We start from the raw sequence: 24127 nt of genomic DNA, 5'->3' as shown, positions 1-24127 counted from the left end.
CATCTTTCTTTTATGTGTAAAATCAGAGTTTGTAGGGCTGGGAAAGAGCTTCCCCCCCATCTGCTGGTCCTGAGGAGGTTAAATAAATTAAGTTATCTCTATTCTTCATGTATTTATTACTTTTATCAATCCTCATACAACATATTAATTATGATTTTTCTTTAGTGATCCTCTGCAGGTTCTTCTCTGGGATACACAAGGGGAAAAGGATGTTACTTTAAATCAAGCCCTTGTTGATAGTAAATTAGCTATGGTTGATTGTGCTGCAATAGAAAAATTGCTACAACAGCAAAGCAAGAAAAAACCTGGTAATGTTTTCTTTACAGTTCTTAATGAAAAAAATAAGAAAATGATTGATAAATACAAATTTAGGACAGTGAAGAAACCCATCCAATTTGGTTCTCTCTTAATTTCCTTTTAGGCATTTAAATTTATTTCAAAATTAAATAATTCATTTAATAATAAAAAAAATCTTTATTTTTTGTAAAATTAGGGATTAATCATAATCACTTTTCATAGCTTTAAATATGTTTAATTAATGTAGCTATTAGCAGAAAATGTATATTGATAATAATAAGAAAAATAATAACATGGCTTAACACACAATCTAATGAAATGTTGACAAATGACTGAGCAAAGTTACAAAAAAGCTGGATTTTTTTTCCTGAAAAAAGATTAAGTTTATATTAAAAAAAACCAACTTTATTTAAAATAGCAGGTCTTTATCGACTTTCTTTTAGATTTTTTCAAGTAAATCGTACGTGTATCACGTTCAGAGTAATTGTGCTCCGGAAAAAATCCGGAAATCCAGATTTTTCGATTTGAAAGTTTCCGCGAATCCGAAATCCAGAAGTTTCAAGAAATCATTGATCACATTTATAAATAAAAGTTCTTGTATATTTTATTTAAAAATATTAGAACTAGAATTTATTCTTGGCATCTCTTTCATTTGAAAATATTTTTTCTCATAGAATAATAAATGTGATTAGAGATAAAAGTAAACTTACACATAATTATTCATTTAAATTATGCTGCATATAAATTCATTTAGAACATCATATTTTGAAAATTTCAATAATTTAAATTTGTAAAGATATAAATTTTTGTAATGATTTTACTTAAGAAATTTTCAGGATTTTTGAGTTGGATCCACAATTACCCCTGTGTATTTAAATTAATTTTATTGGTGTTATTCAGTCAAAATAATGTAAGTAAAATATATTATATATGCTATTAGCAAAGTAATTGTATGCAATTAGCAAAGCATTGTAAGAATATTATGCTATTAGCTGGCTACTTATGTAGCGAAATGTAATACTTTATAAGTTTAATAGCTATAAAGTTTAAGTTAATAGCTATAAAGTTAAGTATCTGGTTAATAGCTTTATAAGTTATTAGTAGAGCCCGGATTTTGATGACCTAAAAAATCTCAACTAATGCCCTTAAAAAGTGCAAAAAATGCCCTAAAAAGGGCTAAAAATGCTCTTAAAAATGCAAAAATTGCGCAAAAAATGCCTTAAATAAAGTAAAAATATTGAATTAAAAATTTTTTTTTGCTCTTTAAAATTATTATGAGTCATTTAAAAAATATAAAGCAATGCAATACTTGTTCTACGTTCATTAAAGTTTGAAAAATATATTTTATATCCTAAAATAACAAAAAAAGGAAAATATATTGACACCAAAATATTTTTCTTTTGTAGAGAAACTTTGAGGGATATAACTCCCATCTCATAATATTACTAAATATCAGAATTACATTGGATTATAAATTTTTTTTTTGATAATTTGAAATGTAAACGTGCGTCTCTTGTATGAAAGTAAATTTTCATTCCTGCAGAAGCTTCTTTCAACGTCTACTGATGTTATAGGTGTGTACTTGAAAAAGACGGTCTCACTTACTGACAATTCTTCTTCAAGTTGAAAAGATTTTGCTTCACCTGTTAATATCCTATAGATTTTCTTCATTGTTTGGAAGCCAGTGTAATAATGAAAATTGATAAAAAATAATAAAAATTGGAAAAAATTAACCGAAAACTTTAAAAAATGCATTAAAATGCAAAATACGCCCCAAAATTTAAAGAAAAATGCCCTATAAATCTAAAAAAATGCTCTAAAAGACAAAAAATGTCCAAAAATGCAAAAAAATGCAAATGTTATCAAAATCCGGGCCTTAGTTATTAGTATTTTTTTATTATTAGTTTTACAAATCTAACCATAAAGAAGAATTTCAATGTATACTCTCAATTTAAAATAAAATTTAAAAATTAGAATTATATTTAGCTAAGCACAGAGGATTGTAGTGTTTATATAACCAAAATAAATTTAGGTTTGTACTAATTTAAATCTTTACTAGACCGATTAATTTTACTATTAAGAATATTTTTCTACTCAAATTTGCTTCTTTTTTAATGTTTAAGAAATTCAAATTCATTTTTTATATTTTTTTGGGGTATTTTTTTCATAAATAGATAAAATGTTATTATCTAGTAATGTAATTACTGTCAAATAGTTTTAAAGAAGAAAAAAATAAAACCATACTTATAAATTTTTTTCACCAAAATTATTTGACCACTGTCACTCAACTTTTTATCATTTAACACTTTACATTATTTAGGGTAGTGTATCAAATTTGACATTTTCTAATAATAAAAAAAAAACTTGATTTATAATTAAATTAGATAAAGAATTTTCATTTTTGCATGAAATTATCATTAAGCAAGCTTGTTTCATAAATGCTTACTTATTTGTCTTGGACAATTAGTTACTTAAATGAACAAAAAATAAAATCAAACTTTCGACATTTCTTGGAAAATTGTGTTATAGGCAAGTATGTCTCGGAACCATTTTTTTTTTCAAGATTGCAGTTGCTTCCCATATTTTAAAATTCTGAATATGTCTAAATAAAAAGTATTTTTAATCATAGGAGTTTCTAATTTGTTATTAGTATTTAAGTTGGGCCCTCTCAACTCAAGTAGATTGGTATTTTAATTTATAAAATTTGGATTAATTAATCAAAAGTTATTCTGGCCCTCTCTTTTCTTACTTTTTTTTTTAGAATCATATACTTTACCAATCCCTATGCTAAAAATTTTTTATAATAAATTTTTTTTCTCTCTGTCAAGATGTTGAGATTCTTAGTAATTGGAACCCTATGTTTGAAGAATATAACGATATACAAAACAGCTATGGAGTTAATTTTGATGACTTTCAAGTTGCAACAGATGGATATAGTATGTATCAGTTATTCAATTTTTAATGTCATTAGTTATTTTAGGATGTACAATTTAATTGGTGAATTCTCAGTAAGATTGCTTTGATGTCTTCATTCGAGCAGATAAACAAGCACTAAAATTTCTATTTATTCAAATATTTTTATGGGTAGAGTATGATACAAGAAGTTACATATGTAATAAAATCTTAGATTATATAATTAATTATTTAATTTGATATTGATGATGTACTGACAATGTTTGTTTAAAAAGTACATCGGTACCTATAAATTTCTTGCTTTAAAGCTCTAAATTAAGATTTTTATATTTTTTTTTATTTACCTAATTGTAATATATTTTGATTTAGTTTAATGAAGGTTTTGAATCCTCATTTAGTAAAACAGAACTTGATTTGAAATCTGATATTAGTTTTTTCCTTTCACAAATGTCTAAATAATTTTAAAATTAGTTGCAATGACTGAAACAAATAAATTTCATTCTCCATTGTAGATTTATTTTTTTCTTATATGTTTCCTTCATGTAAAAATCTCCTTAATTTTTAGTTTGAAATTTTGGCAATGAAATGCTGATTTATAAAGTTAATGTTTCATTTTGCAATATGTTTTGAATGCCATCTGGGGAGTGCATTGTGAAATTGAGTAGTGCTTTTTTTGATTTTTGTAAAAAATTTTACTAATCTCACTAGTGCTATGCTTTCAAAGTGCTATATTTTTTTTCACGGTTATGCATTATGACTTATTATCAACATTAATCATTTAAAACATTATTTTAATAATTTAAAACATTTTAATTATTTAAAAAGTTTTCTAGTAAATTTTTATTTTGTTTCTTCTGCTTTTCATTGTTATACTAATACAGTAGGGAACCGATTATCCGGAACGATCGGGACCATCGCTATTCCGGATAACTGATTTTTCCGGTTTTCTGAATCGCTACAAAAAGCCGTTTTTTTTTATTGTTAAACCCAACTGAAAAAAAAAAAAAAAAATTTGGAAATAATCTTAAAAAGAAGAAAAAACGATGAAGTAATACACTAATGATTATTTCCAAAATGATGGGAAGGTAAACATCTTTCAAAAGAGAAAGAAAAATCCTAAAATCTTATGAGGAAAATTTTTTTTTTTTTTTAAATGGCGAGAAAATTTATTGAAATTCGCTCAGGTTTTTTGGTTTTCCGGTTTTCTGATTTCCGGATAACGGGTTCTGTACTGTACTACAATATAATAAAGGTTAGTTTAGATTGTATTTCATAATGATTTTTATATACGAGTCTTATTGTAAATTAACATTATTATATTTCTACTAACACGAGTATCTTCTTGCTTTGCTGTTTCATGCGAGTGACCAATGTTTGAATCATAGCTTCAATTGGTTTGAATTCCTATTCCGTTCTGTATTGCTAACTCCACTGAAGTAATGTAAAGCATAACCACAACTCAATTTACTTAAATCTTAGAAATTCGTTTGAAATCTAAATGTATTATTATTTAATATCCTCCAAGCATTGAGTCTCTGCATTATTTCCTTATCTTTAAGTTTGGAAAAAGCTGAAACTAACTCTCAGAGAGTTTATTATTAATAGTTACCAACTCGGTATATGCATTATAGTATATGAGAACTTTTTGTAGAGCTTACCTACATTTGCGTTACAGTCATAAAAAGAGCCCATAATTATGAAAATTATCAAAGATTATTGCTTCCAAAATTATTACTTGAAGTTTAAATTTAATTTGATATCCTTTGAAGGTAACAAGGGGAAAATAATGTATTTAAAAATATGATATATGTAATAACGTAATAGGGTTTTCACTATTCGTTTTCTATTAATTGATTTCTTTTTCTCTAAACCAACTTAATTTACTTCTAAAAGTAATTTTGAGAAACAAATTTTATCCATTTTTCCATATTCCAGAGACAGTGATGTTATACTTCATATATATTAGTTGTCTTCAAAAGGGCATCCATATAGATTTAAGGCATAGATAAAGTTTTAATAGTTTCATTTTAGTGCAAATGTAAATTAGTATTACCCTTGGCTGGGAGGTCAATATCTCGTGGTTCTTGACTCTTTTTGTTTTCTGAAAAAGAATAAAAAAATATGAGGTCGAATGCACTTCGAATATTCTAATGGAGAAAAAAATTATTTGTTAAGAAGCTTATTTTAAGTTTTTCTCCCTAGAATACAGAGATGAACAGTATATTTGCAAATATTATTCTCTTCGTGGCGGCTATTGTCCTCGTAATCCCTGTCCTTATCTACATGTCCCTTTAGCTCAAGGTGGTAAGTATTTTTTTTTAATATGTACTTGTAACGTTTTGTAAATTGTTATTTGATGTAATCTATTCTACAAAATATGTGATATTATATATTCAAAAACAAAATCATTTTATTTTTAATAGTTTTTTTGAAATTTTTAGCTTTAGCCCTTCCATTAATCTTATAAGCTATTTTTATTGTAAATTTGATTTAGTGTGAAAAGAGTAAATTCAAGTACTATCCAAGCATTTTTACTTGAACTAAAGTAGGGTAGAATTTTCCATGCTATATTCTACTTTAAAGAGTAATGTGGCTAATGTGTCTAAATGCTTTCCTTAATTTTTAGTATATATTTATAGTTCTATTATTTTAAACTGATACAACTACTTTTGAAATGTGCTATACTTCATAATATTTAGGATAATTTAGATCTTAAAAATATATTTATACCATTTTTTACACTTTTTTAATTAGAATTTTTGTAGTAGTGGCAACACAAAAATTTATTTTACTATTGAAAGCTGAAATTATTTTAACAGTGCAAACATTTAATATTTTTAAAAAAATATTGAAATCAGTTTTATAATTTTGCTTTAACTATTTATGTGTAGTGGTTATCAAAATCAATATGAATCACCTTTGTTAAAAAGATTAAAATATTAACGAATACATTTTGTTAGATAATGAATAAAAATTGATTAAACAGTCATGCATTTAACTTAAAAGTAACTCTTAAAATATGTTTATATTTGATGTGTTGCAATGGTAACTAAAAATTAGCTTTCAATCAGAAGAACTTATATTGCAATTCAACAAATTGAAGTTTAAAAACATTTAATAAAATGGTATATTATTATTTATGTTGCAATTAGGAGTCACTAGAGACCAAGATGAACTTTATTCTTTTAATTGCCTTCCACCTTTGCCTGAAGATGGAAGTTCTTTTCTGATTCAAGTATCTGCTGTGAAAAGTCCTAGTTTTTTTTATGTACAGTTACCGTTTGGGAATCTGTCTGTAGATGAACTCGATTCACGTATAAATCAAGGTAATTATTCGATGCAAATGTTGCTACTGATAATTAAAATTATGTATATAAGTAATGTGGAAAGTAAGTTTAGTTTTCTTTTTTCATTACAAAATAGTTGCTTTAATAATTCTTGTTGAGTCACTGGCAAGCAAGGTGAGACTTTTTCAGATCTCATATTTGTGTGGCACTTGTTTGGTGAGAGTTAAAAATGGAGCATTTTACCATGCTAATACGGCTGATCACCCGATTTTTAATGGGAGTAACACCAAAACTTGCTAGATATGGTCGCTCTACCACTCTCTCAATGGGAAGAAAACTAAAACTGATAGATGTGGTCAAACATCCAATTTCTCACTGTGAGGAACACCAAAACTTATGAAATTCATAAGGAAATTCATGAAATTTAAGAACACAATGGGATGAATAATTTCATAGTCAGAAATTGGGTGCTGCAAATTAATGAATGAAAGTATTCACACATCATTTTTGACCACCTTAAATATCACACCAAATGACTAATCTTTTTAAACATTTAAAGTCCTTTCTTGATTGCAAGCAGCTTCGGAACGACGAGTTCAGATCCGTAGTTGCACAATAGTTGATATTGCAAGCAGTATTATTCTTTGCCATCCAAATACTTCTGCCCAGCTAAAATAATTGTCTAAACAATGGTATCTATGTTCAAAATTAGTCTAACAATTATTTGATGAATCTTTAGTTTTGTGAGGATTAATTAATTGAGGATTGTGTTGCTTAAGGGAACATATTTTTTGAGTTATCTCTGCATTAAACTTACTAAGTTAATGCATCATTTGTAAAATATTTTAGTAATTTATACTTTCACCATAATTATCATTTTATATCATAATCGTACTTAGTTGTACCTAACTAATATAATAATCTTCATTATGATTAATTTTATGTGGGCATCTTTGAAGCTTGAAAAGAATTTTTCTCTATTTGCTTTATGAGATGATCATGATAGCCTGGATATAATTAGGATAATAGCTATAATCTTATTAAGCAAAACATGCGTTTCTTCCTGAGATGCGAGCTTTATAAAGTATCAGCCCATTGATTAATTATATTGTATAGTAGAATTAGGAAGGAATTTTGTTTTTCTTTTTTAATACACTTAGTAAAGCCTGAGAGAGAACAAGTTTTAAGAAATATAGTTTATATTCAATAATTTAATTTCTAGCAGTTTAAAACTTATAGTAAAATTGTTTTAGCACATGTATCTATGCAATTTGTGTATTTATACATTTCATGTATGCAACAATCTTATATCATGCGCCTGTTTCTTCATTTCAGTATATTCAGCAACAGATCTTATAGAGTGTAATTTTTTAGTTTCAGAATTATTGATTCAGTTGATTATAAAAATGATAGATTCCAATCAACAATACAGTAATTATATCATAGAATTTTTAAATGTTGATTTGAATTTTCATTCCCTAAATTAATTTTGTATAAAAATATTAAACTTTATATTTACTGTTTTCCTTTGGAGACTATTGAAACCTTTCTTTAAAAATATTTGATTAATGTCTTAAATTCGATTACAGATTTAGATAAATTTTAGTGTGAGGGAATATTAACTAATTGTAATTTGTATTTTTTTAATGCAACAGTTTTATAAAAGATTTCTTTATATATTAATCTCAAACTATTATTGGTTGTTAACTGTTTCATTAAATTGTACTGGAAACTTTTACAACCTTCTGTTCTTGACAAAGTAATTCTGAAATTTTATGTGATAAATTTGACCTTTTTTTGCTCTTAGAAATTACTTGAAATTATTTCTTACAATTCATAGAATATTCTGTAGCTAATTTATAATGAGTGAAATTGGTACCATGAGCCATAAGTTTCCTTGTAATTACTTGAGAAAAGTCCTCATAACATTCTGCACCTTTTGTATGTTAGTTAAGTGATTACTTAATATTTCATACAATTCATGGAATATTCTATAAATAGTATATGTGGTAAATTTGGCTTCTTTTGCTATTAGATACTTATTAGCTTTAGTAATCGATCATATTTTGTAATTTACATTAGATTGCTACAATTATACATTAATGAGTTAAGTTATGAGTTCAAAATATTTTCAATAAAAGGCATTAATTGTTTTGAAAACTATGAAACTGAATGAGTATGAACAATTTTTATAACTCTGTTAATTGTTTTTACAGTTCTTTATAACTATTAAATTTTTCAGAATAGATAACTATCTGTCTGTGTCTGATATATATTTTAGATTTCAGCTTGCATGTATAAGTTATATTCACTAATTTCAAATTCTTCATTAGGTGTTCCCCGTGAAAGTCTACAAAATCAAGAAATGAACCATCTTTTTAATGCTTTAAAGTGAGTAGAAACTTTGTAAATCTTTACCACATACTAAAAAAAAATTTTTTTGAAGATTTTCTGTTCTCCCAGGCAGCTACGTGAATATAATTGTTTAAATTTTTATATAAATGATGAATTATCCTTTAGATCTGAAAATAAATAATATATTATATGAAAAAACTATATTTTGGAAAGTAAATTAATTATTTTTTTGGATCATATCTATCTTTATTCACTTTTATGCAACCTGGTTGGATAAAACCAGGTATAAATTAAAATAAGGGAAAGGGTTATTTTTTTAAAACTGATTTAAGTATTTTTTTAGAATTAAATTATATCAAATACCTTTTTCATTTATCAAAGAACTTTTAGTAAATTAAGTCAGTTAATCAGATTTAGGAGCAGAAGTTACTAATAGAGCTTTGTTCATGCTTCTTTAAAACTGAGACACATCATACAACCAACCTGAGATATGAGCTTAGTCTTTTGTTCTACTTAGGTACAAATGGAGAATATTTCTAGAATATTTCTATTTTCATTCATCATGAAAAATCAGGAATATTTGACCTTTTTTTAAAATTTGAAACTGATAAAAGACATTTAATGTTCATTTTTTTTTTGTTTTGTTTCATTTGCCTGCAAAGTACCTGTGGTAATGAATTTCACTTGAAGAAACTTCAAGCAAATTATATTTATTTCTTCCTTTAAAATGAAAGGATTTTATTTTAATATCATCTGCAAGTTTATTCTTTCTTTCTGATTTCTGTATTGGGTTTAGTAAAAAAATTTATTTTTTCTCTTTTTGGGCAAAGCTAATGTATGGTTGCATAAAGTTCAAATTAAATTTAAACAATATAAAGTGTTTATGTATAACTATATTTTATTTAATATTTGTAAATTGTGCTAAATGTATGTTTGGTTAAGCTTAATTTTAACAATAATAGTCTTTGCCTGACTGTGTTAAAGGCGCAGACAAATTTGAATTTTTGAAAATAGTGCTGCAGATTGACTCTTTAAGTCTGATAGAAAGGGTCGCAGATTTATCCTACTACAATGTCAATTAATGGAAAAGAAGTCATAATATATGTGACAAATAGATTTAACAATTAAAAATAATAGCTAAAAGAAGTGTATCAGATGTTGAACAACAAAAGATAATATAAATATATATAAATTATAGAGGAGTATCAAAATAATAGCAATTGACATTTTTCCAAACACTTTCATACATAGCCATTGAGAAATGGCCTAGGTATTATATATTTTTACATAAATTATTGCTTTACTATTTTTATTTATTAGTTTATTTTTTTACTGTAGTTTACTTTTTACCACATATTTTTTTGTTATTGTTCAAGTAAGAAGAACAATGTTCAGAAATATATGGCTAAATTATTTCTCATTGCAGTTTATTTAAAGTTAAAATGTCTTAATTGATGACAAATTTGCATAAATTTTCTCTTATCTATGTTAAATCATGCTACAACGTATTTCTCAACAAAAATACCTGTGGACGCTCTTGACATTTAACAAATTTCTAAGGAAATAATGGATAGATGGAATGTAGCTTAACACTTTCATTGTGACAATGACATGTCTTTGTCCCACCCTCTGCGCTTAGTGTTCCCTCGTAACCCTAAACTTGAAATAAAACGCAAATTCCTTTATAAATTAATTAGTTTACTTTAAAAAATAGTAATCAATAACCATATTCACTAATACAACAATAGAGTACAACGAATATTCATGGAAGACGAGTTCCCTTCCCACTCCCACTGTGAAGAAAAATTTTATGTATATTATGAATAAATAAAAATTCAGTCATAGATTTAGATTCGGTCACATAAGACTTTAAGAAGCCAGTCAAGAATTTTAAGCAAAAAATAGATTTTTTTAAAACACCAGTAACTACATTTACTGTATACATAATGAAGAGGTTTGAATGTTGATGAGGGGAAAAATCTAAAAAAATACTTTTTTAAAATTAGTTTGTATCCTTATATTCATATTTAAAATTGCATTTTTAAAACCTTCCCTATAAAGGAGCAATGAGCACTAATATGCTAAAATTTGTGAGTGTGTAAAAAGTTGAGAATTTTTGTTACTTGAATGAAACTGATTTCAAGTGTTAAATAGTAGTAATAGTTCTCAATGTTCTAAATAGTTTTGTTTATTTGCAGTGAACATTATACTAACAAACCATTTGATGAAACAACAACAATAGGATTAGCATTCGGTAGCATTGTTGTTGCTAGACGTCTATATGATCAAACATGGCATAGAGCTAGGATTATTGATGGACAGGATATTAATAAGCCTACAAAGGTATTATATTTTTAAAATCCTATTCTAAAAACTAACTTTTTACCCAAAGAATTATTTTTAATTTCTCAGATCTTAAATGTTTAATTTGGTATTATGAGCAATTTTATGAGTAATGATTTTGTTTCAAACTTTTTTGATTTCTGAAATTTATTAAGGATGTCTTTTTTTTTTTTTTTTTGCCAAGGTGTTCTATGTTGATTTTGGAAATGAAGAATGGGTTGATCGAAGAAATATTCGCCGAATTTTGCCCGAATTTTTACACACCCCATTTCAAGCTATAGAATGCTGTTTATATGATGTTGAACCTCTTGGGTTTGAAAAAGGAAAGAAATGGAGTTCTTATGCCGTGTAAGTGATTTTTTTTCTCCATCTATAGGATAATACATAAAATAAACTGACTAGAAGGAGTTATTATTTGATCTCTAGTTTCCTGTTAGTAAATTTTTAAACAATGGATTTATATCTTGATATGTCAGAAAAGCAAAAAAACAAAATTGGTATTCACATTGAGTTTAAGATGTGAGCCTTAGTTTGTACATATACCCAGATTCTAATTTCATCTCTAACACATCTAATTATCTGATCACTACCAAAATAAAAATCAGCAGGTGGGTAGATCCTAGTTAAGTGTTACTTTTAAAATTTTATAAATTTTTTTTTCATGGAAACTAAAATTTCTATACTTAATATTTTTATTAACCAATAGACCTAACTCTGATTAGAGATTTATTTATTTATATGGCTAACATATGCTTTAATTCTAGTTTTATTTTTAAAGCGTGGAATTCAAGTTGCGCTATCAGCCTTTTTTTACACCATTGTCAACACCTAATACCTTTCTATTTATTTACACGATTTGTACTTCTTTGTTTTGGTTAGCTAACTTCTATGTGTGGATCTTAATTATAAGGATTTACTTAATGCTATGCATATAGGAGGGTTTTATGTTACATTTCATATTTTAGCTAATTGTTTAAAAAATGTAATAATTTTTTTAAAATAATATTATTTCAGGAGCTGTTTTAAGGATTTGGTGTCTGAAACTATAATGCTAGCCCATGTTGCTTATAAGTAAGTGCTCCAAGAGTCTTGCATTCCCCAATATAAATTATTCTTGTACAATATTAAAAACGTTATAAGTAACAGGGGGTCGCGTAAATGTTGCAACTTCTAGGAGTTAGGGCTCGTAATCAGGATTAAAATTGCATAGGAACCCATTGTACATGACTAGGACAGGAGTGGCGCTTCATTCTTATGACCTGTGTAGAAGCCCTCAAAGAAACAGTTAATAATATTGTCATATGTCTCTCCTAGTGACATTTCTGGGCAGTTTTAATCCTGATGATGTGCCCTTTCTTAAAAGTTTGGCGCAACAGAGATAGTATGTCTTAGGGTAAGAAGTTTGGCCCTGGTATATAAAACATTTTTAAAACTTATTTAGACTAAAAATGTCATTTAAAAAAATTGGAAGCTTGAAGAGAGAAAACAATTGTAGATTTGGAATCAGCTATACAAAAAGATCTAAGACCCGTTAAAAATCTCTTACATCAGAAAAAAAGTTGCTCCCTAGTGTTATCATTTCGTTAAAATGATGTATATTTCAGCACTTTGACGTTAGATCACTACCACCAAGCAAAGAATGTAAGAGGAGTCCGGTTTACTCTGACATCTCTCTTAACCCTTTCGCGACAAGTTTTTTTTTTTACAATAGAACAATTTTGGTAGCATAAACTATGAGTGGGGCAGCATTACGGACGGTAGTGCCATCTATGATCTGTGAATGAAAATACCTTCAAAAATATTGGCAGGACTGGTGGGAAAGTCTCCCATTAGACAGAGAAGTTAGTTTCTGTCCCAAAAGATTTTTTTGAAATTTGCTTGGGAGGTATGTGTCCCGTAAGGCGCGAAAGGGTTAAACTAATGTAATTTATTTTGTATTAAACCAATTATCAGCATTCTTTATCTATTCAAAATCAGCCATTTCTGCCTCAAGTGCACCATCCGAAAAGTCTTATATCCATTTATTATCACTACTGCGGCACCATCTATGGGTCATTTTTTTATGCTAATCTAGTATCTGCTACTCCAATTCAAATCAATAAATGATCTGCATGTCCATCTGAATGAAAAAGGTTTGATAACAAACTTGTATTTATAAAACTAATATATCAGTTATCAGCAAAATTTAAAATAAATATTTAGAGCTTTATTGCTCTGCAGAACTTAGAGGTGAGATAACCATACATTTTTGTTATCTTATGTGTAAGTTATTTTATGACATCGCAATTCTTGCAAAGATTTAAATGAGAGCTGTTTCTTTTGCCTTTAAATATTTGATTATAGTTTTAATTTTTTTTCCCTTCTAGATCCAATGATACCTTACAAATCAGTTTAAGAAGAACAACACAAAATGATCACCTGACAATCAAAGAACATCTTATTAGGGAAGGATTTGGACAAGAAAAATTATTAATAAAAACAAATAAGCCATCATCTAAATACATCCCTGGTTAATATTTTTTTTAAATTTTCAAACCTTGTATATTAAGCTTCTCAAAAGTGCCTAACATGCCTTTTGTGTTAAGATATTTGTTGTGATAATAGAATATATACATAATACTCATAAAATAAAACTATTAAGTTTTTTTGTTTTCTAAGAGTCTGTTTTATTTTATGTCAAGGAAAAACATATCTATTATATTATATATAATTTTTTCGAATAATACCAAAATAATTTTACATCAGAATGTGAAATCTTTCGACCGAGTGGGGAAGTAAAACACAGTTATAAGCCAACATTGCAAATGAGGTCGTCGTGTGTCCTAGGGTAAGAAAGAAGTGGCCGCAAAAAGTTTATTCTACTAACATTTTTTATGATGGTTCCACTAATGATTAAACTCTTTAAATAGAAAAGAGGTGGTGGAAATTTCATTAAGGTATTCTAAGAAAAAAAACTTCTGTGATAAAGTTTTAACAATAAACAAGACCCTATGTTTCCTTCACTCGAACTTTAAATAAAATTTTGAGATGGAAAAATCCTCTAGATACCTCCCCCCCCCCAGCCTGTACTTTAAATTTATCATGTTCTGGTCAAATAATTTAAAAAATTAAACCTTGCCTGTAATTTTTGGAGATCTAGGTAGTATAAGTTTTCACAATCAACTATAAATAAAGACAAACAATTTAAGGTATTTACAATTTAATTTTAATAATTTTTGGTTACATTCTTTTAATAACAAACAAGAACTGTAAAATAATTTATTGCACACACATTTTAAAATAATACATTCAACAGGCTAGCACATTGATTATGTATACATTTTTGTATATATCTTATTGTTTATAAATTTCTGTACAGAACGATACTTGTATGATAGCTGGCCTGCAGGAGGAGGGAAGAAATAATTGATTGCAGCAACGCAAGAGAAAGCAACAAATTATACAATTGCTATTAAAAGGTGTAAAATGTAAAAATATAAAATTCAATATTCTAATAGAAAAATATACATCTAAAGAAAGAAAGGTTTACCTGCAACCTTATTTTCTTTATAATAAAAAAGATGGAATGGATTAAGAATTCTATATGTTATTTCCTTAGACTTCTGTTTACTTAAAAATTAAATTGAATTAAAAAAGTTAATTAAATTAATTTATTTAAACTTATAAACATTCCGAAAGAGAAATATATTGAGTATCAAAAAGGGTGAAGCAGGTATAAGTAAAGTTAACAATACAGTTTTAATTTAAATTAATTCATTTTTTTATTAATAAAAAGTTAATCATGAACATGCAGAGAAGTTAGTGCACTTAATTTTTATTTTGATAAAGAAATCTATTAATTTTGTCAACTAAGCTTGATATAAGTTTTATATAATATATAAGTTCTTCAAACTTAAGTAGTTCTGAATAAATTTTTATTTTATTGAATATTTTGTAACGAATATTAATAATTACTTACAAAATAAAGTTTCATCCTTAGCATATAATAGACTAGAAATTTTTTTTCAGATTCCACTTTTAGAGAAAGAGGTCTAGTTCAGTCGAACTTAATAGTAACTGCTTAAAATAATATTTTACTTCAAAATGTACAAAAAAAAAAAAGAGTAAACATTTTCACAAGCACAATTTCATGTCCAAAATTGTATACATCATAAAAAATAAAGCATTTTTAAGAAATACAGCAATCAAATGGCAAATCACATAATAACAAGTAACAAATTTCTAACAATCAACAAAAAACACTTAATTCATAACAATATCAAAATTAAATAAATAAGCATAAAAAGTCATGCATTACTCCAGAACACGGCATTAGAATTGCTATCAATAAATAATAAATTAACAAAATCTTTTCAGCTTAGAAAAACAACAATGGAATGTTTACATCTTAATACAAGCAACTTTGCAATAAATTAAATAAAGTGCAGAAAAGATTCCATTGATGATTTAAATCTAACGTAACTATAAAAAAGCAGTTAAAAATTATTACATTATTTCTTATAAAAGTTTTTTTTTTTTACAAAATAGTAATTAAAGTTAAGCAGAAATGGACCTAAAAGCCGATACTAATTTGATTGTTTCAGCATAAAATGAATTAATATTTACTGAATTTTAAAGATGACAATGACAAAAAATAAGTATGAATGAATAAGTTTATTTTATGACTAGGAGTAATGTGGAAAAAAAGTGATTGTAAACACATCAAACACATACATAAAAACATTGCAATATGTCTAAAAAACTGAGAGCTAATTATAATCATTTAGCATTAATTAATATTTTCAATTAAAAAAGTATCTGAATTGAATATTTAAAATAATATGCGTTTTGGTACTACAATGACAAAATCTTTTTAATTAATAGAGTATGCATAGCTGCTCTTAAATATTCCATTTGTTAAGGGGCAAATTTTAAAATTTTTGAATTAATCAAATAGTAAAAAAAAAAAGTTTTTAACATAAATTATTTTGAATAATTATAAATGAAGCTATATTACACAAGAAATAGGTACAAGTTTAATTTTTAAATGTGATAAATTATATTTAAATAAATATATAGCACATGTAACAAAAAGTGAAGTAATAAATAATCAAGTGATTTATAACTATTTTTACTAATGACACTCAAGAGTCAAAATACACACTATTACTTTTAATAATGTGCCTTTTAATATGAAGTGCAATTAAAAAAAAAAGCATATTGGGGCAGTTAAAAGTAAAACAACTGTTTGAATGGTTAATGAAATATATATTTTATAAAATATATAGATTAAGTCATGCGATGCAACTTAATTTTGAAAAAAAAAATCATTAAACATGGTTCATAACTATTTTTACTAAAATGACATTTTGAGTCAAAATACACATTATGTTTAATAACGTGTATTCTAATACAAAGTGTATTATAAAAGTAAAGTATTTTAGGTAAATTAAGTTAATGAAATATATATAAGCTGTGAATATATTTAATTACAAGAAAAAGTATTTTTCTTTTATATATATATATATATAAAAAATTATAAAATATGATGTAAGTTTAAGTCATGATGCAACTAAAATTAAATTTTAAGTATAGTTATGGAAAACCCTATATTGCTTTTAATCATCCAACATTTCAATTAAAAAAAACGTATTTTTCTCTTTTGGCACATCCAACATAAAATGAAACAACAAAATTACAGATCTCACAGGACACTATTTTGAAACTGTAACAGTTTATAACAACCTGTATTGGTCTAATGCTATCAAAATTGATATGCAATTACCAATAATATTTATTTATAACATGAGTTAAAATGAATAATTCAAACTTAATAAGTGTGAGAAAAAGAAGTATTTTATGCTTCATAAAACTGAGTTTCTGACTTCAAAAATCATCTACTGAAAAGATTTCTAGGAACTTCAGATTTAGTCCAAATTCACTTGAAAATATATTACCTATACAGCAAACTAAAAGAGGGTCGCAGTTGGACAATAAGAAATAAAACTATCACTGAGGGTTATTTTTAATTTGGCTTGGCGTGTGAGCTGAGTGGCCGGTCAGGAATGCGTGGTGGGATGAGTGGGACAGGCCGCCTATACAGAAATAAAAAAAAGACATACAACAATGAGATATTTATTTTAGAACACTGATCATATAGAGCAATATAACTAGATTCAGATACTGGAGTGTCTGACTTGCATCACATAAGAACGGTACTGTTAACTTTCCACATCTTTCACGATGCTTAACTATTTCAATTTTATTAGAGAAAGGAGGTGATTGTGATTCAATCTTACATCTCTTTCTTTTAATATATATGTGGCTACTGTTCTAATTATATCACCATAGATAAGGAAACTTAGCATATCTAAAAGCACATGGGTATCGGATATCTTTCGTATTAATTACTTAAAAACGGCAGTTCCATTTGAAAACCCTGTACACAGAATTATCATTGCATTATTCTAGAGGCAAACAAATGCATTAATAACAAACGGAGAATCGTACAAAAATTATAAGATGTCATGATCATATTAGATGTCAAACTTATGCAAAAGTCTTGACAAAATTAAATAGAATAGTAAATACTAATTTTCATTTTACAGCTTTTTAAATACACATAAATCTATTTCAAAGCATTTTGATAAATTCTTTTATCTAGATTTAAATACTTGTTTTAGGGTTGCACAATTTTTTTCGGAAGAAGGCAGTGAATTTAATATTTATATCAAATTATTTTTTTTTATTGGCCCTTAGTAAAGTAAGGAAAATATGAATTTTGCTAAAAAAGAAAAAAAAAAAAGACAAATATAATATTTTTTAATCGGAAGAACAATTTAAATTTCGCATACTTTGTCTTTGATGAAGATAAATTGTTAAATTTTTAGCTTTATCCATAGGAAAAAGCAGATATACATTTTTTTAATTAGTAATAAAGCCTTTAATTATTAATTAATTTTTGTTGGAAGGCAGAGGATTGACCATTTAAGGGCAACAGGTTGTGCCTCTCTACTTTGAGATAAGGGGTAAAAATATACACAAGCATTTATTTAAAAACATTTACAGATGAAAATTGAGAAACAAAGCATGCAGTAAACTTTTTCAATTGTGTTTGAATTTATGCTAGCACTCTGTTCTTAACTTCTCATTTAATCAAAAATATGTCAAATTTTATATGAAAAAGCATTCTCATAGTGATAAATTTGAGAAAAGTGCATTAGTGACTCTTAAACAATTGTTTAAAAATTAATCTGAAGCACCTTAATTTTACGTGTTTACAATATAAAACTTCCAGCTACAGTACAGTGGACTTAATCTGTACAGCTGAGATTTGTTTTTCACTTATTATCTTTGTTATATTATTATTGAAAAATAACTGACATTCACTCACTTAAAAAGTCAGTAAATGAAAATATTAAATCTTTATATTTAACAATAGTTTTTAACAGCTTCGTGCAACATTTAACTAACATACAAAATTTTATTTAAACAAATGAAAACCGAAATCACTATGCTTGACACAAACAGTGATGTTCAAAAATACTTAGTTTTAAAAAATTAAACTTCTTTTTAGAAAGCTGAATTAAAATTTTCATTAAGTTTCTTTCAAGGTAAAGATTAATAGATTAAATGTAGCAAATTTTAAAACAGGAAAGAATTTAAATAAAAATTTACAAAATATAAAATTTTCAGTTTTTAAAAGTTTGTTATTTTTTCCTCCAAGCATTAATTACTTGTATAAATACTTATAAATATTAATACACTTTTAAAACTATTTTTTTCTCATAGATATGGGGTAAGATAAGCATATTTTGACATCTAAACATAATCTCTATATTATGTATATATTATATATATATATTTATAACTGCAACTTTCTATACAAAAAGTATCTATCCCTTAGAAGTTTATTAACAAGATTTTCAAACGTTCAATTTCTGATATTACATTTAGCTACAGGTACACTAGTTTGCAACAACAATAAATATCACACATTCTGAAATTACATCAACTTTCGTGCTATTACACAAAAATTTTTCATTAAAAAAAGGCTTAAATTAAAATGTTTTGAAGTATGTCTAATGTAACCTTTAGTCATTAACTAGAGCTTTTTTTTTTTTTAGGTGAAATGACACGTGATTATTTACTATCAAAATATTTTTCTAAATGCACTAAAAAGTTGAAAAGATAGCAGAAATAATTTGCAATTAAAAATTCATTTCATGAAGCACAATGCCTAGATATTTTATAACATATTTTCATAATGACAGTATTCAATATGCTTCTGTATATTAAAGAGAGAGGCTTAAGTACTACAAGCAGCAATCCTTTAGCCAAAAATAATGATTTAAGAAAAAGAAAAAAGAATTAGTGTTTATGCTTGCATCTTTTGGGCTTATCAGGGCTCACCCTGTTGCAGTATCATATATAAAGACAACTGAAGCTTGCATTCATCTACCTAAATCTTACAATTTAAGTAAATTAAATGATCATTTGAAAATTTCCTGCTAAAAAGAAATAGCTCCAAATTTGATACTTTTCTTAAAAGAATCTAGACATAGGTATTTAAAAGAAAACTGAATAGAAAGGCAGTTTTTGTCTCAACTCTCAAGTGTTCATGTACGTAGAAAGTCAAATTGTGAGCTATTCTCTTTACATAGTAAAACCAGTTATTCCATGTTATGAGATACCAAACCAGTTTAGAAGAGAAACATTTACTTAAATTTGACCATTTACATACATTCACATAATCACCAAAGAGACAAAGGAACAGTATACTATACATTTAATATTTTGGAGTTAAATTCAATTCTATGAGGAAAATGGAAATTTCAGGCAATATGTCTCAGAAAATTATGAGTCATCTTGGTGAGATTTATTTTTTAGTGATTGCAAATGAGTAATATTTAGTTTATTTTAAATTTAAATATTTCATGTTAAGAAATTAAACAATTGGTGTATTTATGTAACCGTCATACACATTTTTAATGTTCAAAAAAAAAAAATTAGAATTCCTGAAAATATGATTTAATAGATAAAATTTCTTTCATTGGGATAACATTAGCATTAAAAAAAACTGCTATATGATATGTGTTTCTCTTAAAGACAATAACAAACACTTAAAACTAAATTTATAGGAAATCAAAGCGTCGATTATTATTATTTTTAACTATTAGATTATAATTACAAACACACAAATAAGGAGCAATCTCTTATTTTGCAGCAAATTCTTCATTCAGTGTATGATCATCTCTAACTTGCAAGCAAAATATTATTTTTAGATTTTTCCCCCCATTAATTAATTGATTAACTTTGTTGTATCATAACACAAAATAGGATGAAAATTTAGCCTCATCCTAATGTATAAATCAACAACCATTTGTGTTAATTCAAAATTAATTATTTTGTTGGGTCATTTCTCATATTTGGAATGAATATGAAGTACAACAGTGATATCAGAAACACTCAAATATTATTTAATGAGCACTCATGGACAACATCTAAGAGGGAGAAAATCCTCATTTTTCAAACCACAGAGCCCTGAAATAGCATCAAAAGTAGAAGACACACGGATAGAGACAGATAGGAGAGAGCAAGAGAGAGGCTACTGGAAGTGCTTGGTGTAGTCGGCAGTGGCTGGGGTGGCATCCCACTGAGTGCAACTCTTAGATTCGAGGAGGGATGGAAGGTGCATTTCCACTTGGGCTACGACTGCACACGCAAGATGAAAAAGGAAGAAAGAGAGAAGTGAGAAAAATAGAAAGATCAAAGTTAGAGGGTGAAAAAGTTATTAGTGCATTAAATACATTCACATACATAAATACAGAGAAACTTAGATAACTCAAAACAGTATGGGATAGTATCAATACACTTAAGTACTTCTTCTCCATTAATTTAGCATTTATACACAATTTTTTTTTCTTTATTGCAATTTGTACCTATTAACAAAATTAGTTGTTTGTTATTTTCTAAATAATACTAGTATTTTTATAATCACATTTGGTGAAGTGAGATTGGTACTTATTACTAAGGCCATAGAAAATCACCAAACTATGCTGATTTGCAACTATGATCACCAAACTATCACCAAAAGTGCTATTATTGATGCAACTATGCAAACTATGATCACCAAACTATCACCAAAAGTGCTATTATTGATGCCAAAAATATTTAACTAAACGTAATATTAAATATTACTGATATTCCCTTCATAGGTGCTGTGGAAATGAGAATCTTAATACAAAGGTAGCTACTATGCCATGCAATTGAAAAAGCAATGTAAGCGACAAAAAATTCAAAATTGAGATTTTTATATATTTGGCATCTACATGTCGGAAAAAAAAATTTCTAAAAATAAATTTTGTTTAATCAGTTTTTTGAAATTCTATTTTAGCCTTCATAGCATTAGCAATAGAAGGAGAAAAGTTGTCAAGCCACTTTTTTGGAATAAATCGTGAAGCACTTGAGTTTTTACAATTGCATGGCAATACTATGGTATTAGTTTCTTTTACTGCCCTTCGAAATGGGTAATTATCTTAATATCATCATGCATAATTTTTTTTATGTTTTGTTATTTGTTATATAATCCATTGTGGCTTCATACTATTAGATTTATCATAATATGAGTTAGAAATTTTGCTCACCAAATGAAAGATAAACTATAACATTTAGTATCCTTTAACCTATGATATGCTGGATATACTAAAATTTTCTCAAGGCTTAATAGATAAAATCAATTTTATTTTATTAGCTCTTGTTGAGGTTCCATTATTTAAGCTTTGAATTCCATATACCTTGGCTCCCCTTAGCACCTGATCCCACATAATTTTTAAAACACCAATTCAATGACATTATCATGATATAATGATTTTACTTGTTATAACATAACACAAAAATAATCCATAAAATAAATAATCCTTATAAATGCGTGATTAGATAAATTTTTGATTTAGGAGAGCTGAAAGTAAGCAGTTTTTTCTTAATAAATCCTTTAGGATGTAGCGTGAGAACTAGTTCTCAAAGAGTGTTTTAAATTAATCGGTTGGGTCGTCTATGCCTTTGAACGAATACAAATTTGGTACAGATAAGTTACATACACACATACATATAAACATTGCACTTTATTTATACAGATTTAATTTTGAAGCACAGTTCAAAATATGTTAAAAGTTAGAAATTTTTACAGCAAAAAAACATATTTATTAAGAGAAATATTATTTTCAAAATATTTAGGCGAATATGAAATTAAATACAAAAAATAAATAAATATAAATATATTATTTAATTCATTGATTCTAACAATGTAGTACTAACCTTTAATTCAAATTTTTTAAAAGAAGTCTATTTTTTATCTCGTGATACTTACATACAGGAAATTCATTGAAACGTTTAAAAACACTTCATATTTGATTATTTTCAGATAATGGCTCATGCATACAGTAACAAGCACTTTTTAAGGTAAATAAATTTTTTCCTAGAAACTGTTCTGAACCAGAGTTATAAAAGGGATTGTAACACCAAGAGAAAAATAAAAGAATTTTAGGATTAATTTTACTAGAAAATTATAAAATGTTTTGCTCAATCACTGGCATTTCTATCATTAAAGTTTGCATAACTTTATAGCAACAGCATTTGTGAAAGTATAATAAAAAGAAAATATATACATAATAATTACAATAAAAGTTTATTGGTTAAATCAATAAATTAAATATCATTTCCAATGGGTAGTTGCGTCTCTGTGGCATATAATCTTGATGAAGGGAACAATTGTGATAATATTAAAAAAGAAAACTTTAGAAAAATACCAAATAAGGTAATAATTTTTTTTTTTTAAATTTACTTTATTTTAAACTTTGGAATATTATAATTAATTCAAGGATTCAATTCATTCTTCATTAGTTAGGACAAGCAATTTTATATTAGCAATTTTTTCTTTAGCAATTTTATGATTCTATGATTAAATAATTTAATCAGAAGACTTTTTTTCACTTAAACAAGTTCATTTCGTGTTACTCACATTACTTAGAAATACAAATGTACAGTGATCGTCTTTATCAGAAAGAAAGGAATGTTGCAGTGAAATCAATTCATATCGTTAAAATTTTTCAAAAAATATTTTTGATTGAACAGTAAAGCAAAATATGAAGTTAATAAATGGAATTAACTGAAAAATGTAGCTATTTACTAAGATATGTATGCATTAGATATTTGCAAAATAAATTTTCAAATATCAAGCATGCAACAAATAATAATGCGTATGGTTTTACATTTGCTAAATAGAGATTTGAAATTAGAATACATACGATGGTAGGATAGGTGGAGGCAAACTTCCGCCTCCAGGTCGAGGAGGTGCTGAAGGGGGATTCATCCGATTGGCCCCTGCCGGAGGTCCTGGTGGTTGACGATTACTGAGTGGAGGAGGTGGAGGTGCTCGCCCACCTGTGGGATTTCTCCGACTACCACCGGGAGAAGGCGAAGAAGGTCTAATCGAAGAAAAAAACAGGCATGAGATTGCAAAAAAGAAAAAGCAAGTGAAGTGTAAAAATTTAAAGCATATGTTTTAAAACAATTAATTCCTCTTTTATGAAACACTGTTAAGAAAGAAAACCTCAACAAATGTTTTGAAGTTTTATGCTCAAAACACTACTGGCATGAGGTACCCAAAACCAGTTGTTCTTTTTTTTTTTTTTTAATTACTGCAGGTTCAGGAGTCTTTTTATAATTTTAAGATTTTGCAGGGAAATTTATACGTTTTATGCAAGCTTTTCTTCTTATTCTATACTTTAGCAGGGAAGATTCTATGCTTTATAAAGAGTGATCGTATATCCCAATTTGATTCATTAGTTTTACACTTATCAATATAACGACAGCATTCCACCTGTCGCCGACAATCCTCTCATCCACCATGCGATATTTTGGAGTCAAAATCACATGCTTGGTAATATACATGA

At 26.8% G+C, this 24127-nt stretch overlaps 2 protein-coding genes across 5 annotated transcripts in view; one reads left to right on the top strand and one right to left on the bottom strand.

Annotated features, from left to right (window-relative positions):
• The window catches only part of LOC107441774 (uncharacterized), a 37439-nt gene extending 23587 nt beyond the window's left edge, over positions 1 to 13852 (top strand). Inside the window, exons 9-17 of the mRNA XM_016055146.4 lie at positions 166 to 308; positions 3126 to 3233; positions 5413 to 5514; positions 6363 to 6536; positions 8831 to 8888; positions 11051 to 11195; positions 11380 to 11543; positions 12210 to 12266; positions 13562 to 13852. Of these exons, the coding sequence (XP_015910632.2) occupies positions 166 to 308; positions 3126 to 3233; positions 5413 to 5514; positions 6363 to 6536; positions 8831 to 8888; positions 11051 to 11195; positions 11380 to 11543; positions 12210 to 12266; positions 13562 to 13709 (1099 nt within the window). The 3' untranslated portion in view covers positions 13710 to 13852. The remainder of the gene's footprint in view (positions 1 to 165; positions 309 to 3125; positions 3234 to 5412; positions 5515 to 6362; positions 6537 to 8830; positions 8889 to 11050; positions 11196 to 11379; positions 11544 to 12209; positions 12267 to 13561) is intronic.
• Positions 13853 to 16826: 2974 nt separating this feature from the next.
• Positions 16827 to 24127, bottom strand: part of LOC107441775 (dynamin) — a 36085-nt gene continuing 28784 nt past the window's right edge. For all 4 annotated transcript variants that reach the window (XM_087165031.1, XM_087165037.1, XM_087165043.1 and 1 more), the window contains exons 18-19: positions 23480 to 23659; positions 16827 to 17269 (exon numbers count right to left, since the gene is read on the bottom strand). In XM_087165031.1, the coding sequence (XP_087021157.1) occupies positions 17200 to 17269; positions 23480 to 23659 (250 nt within the window). In that variant the 3' untranslated portion in view covers positions 16827 to 17199. The remainder of the gene's footprint in view (positions 17270 to 23479; positions 23660 to 24127) is intronic.

Source organism: Parasteatoda tepidariorum, chromosome 1 (assembly GCF_982258835.1).
Source record: "Parasteatoda tepidariorum strain Cologne lab strain chromosome 1, Ptep-v5.0, whole genome shotgun sequence".
Lineage (NCBI taxonomy): Eukaryota > Metazoa > Arthropoda > Arachnida > Araneae > Theridiidae > Parasteatoda > Parasteatoda tepidariorum.
Note: the sequence above shows the minus strand (reverse complement) of the source record. Positions and strands in the feature narration are given on the sequence as shown.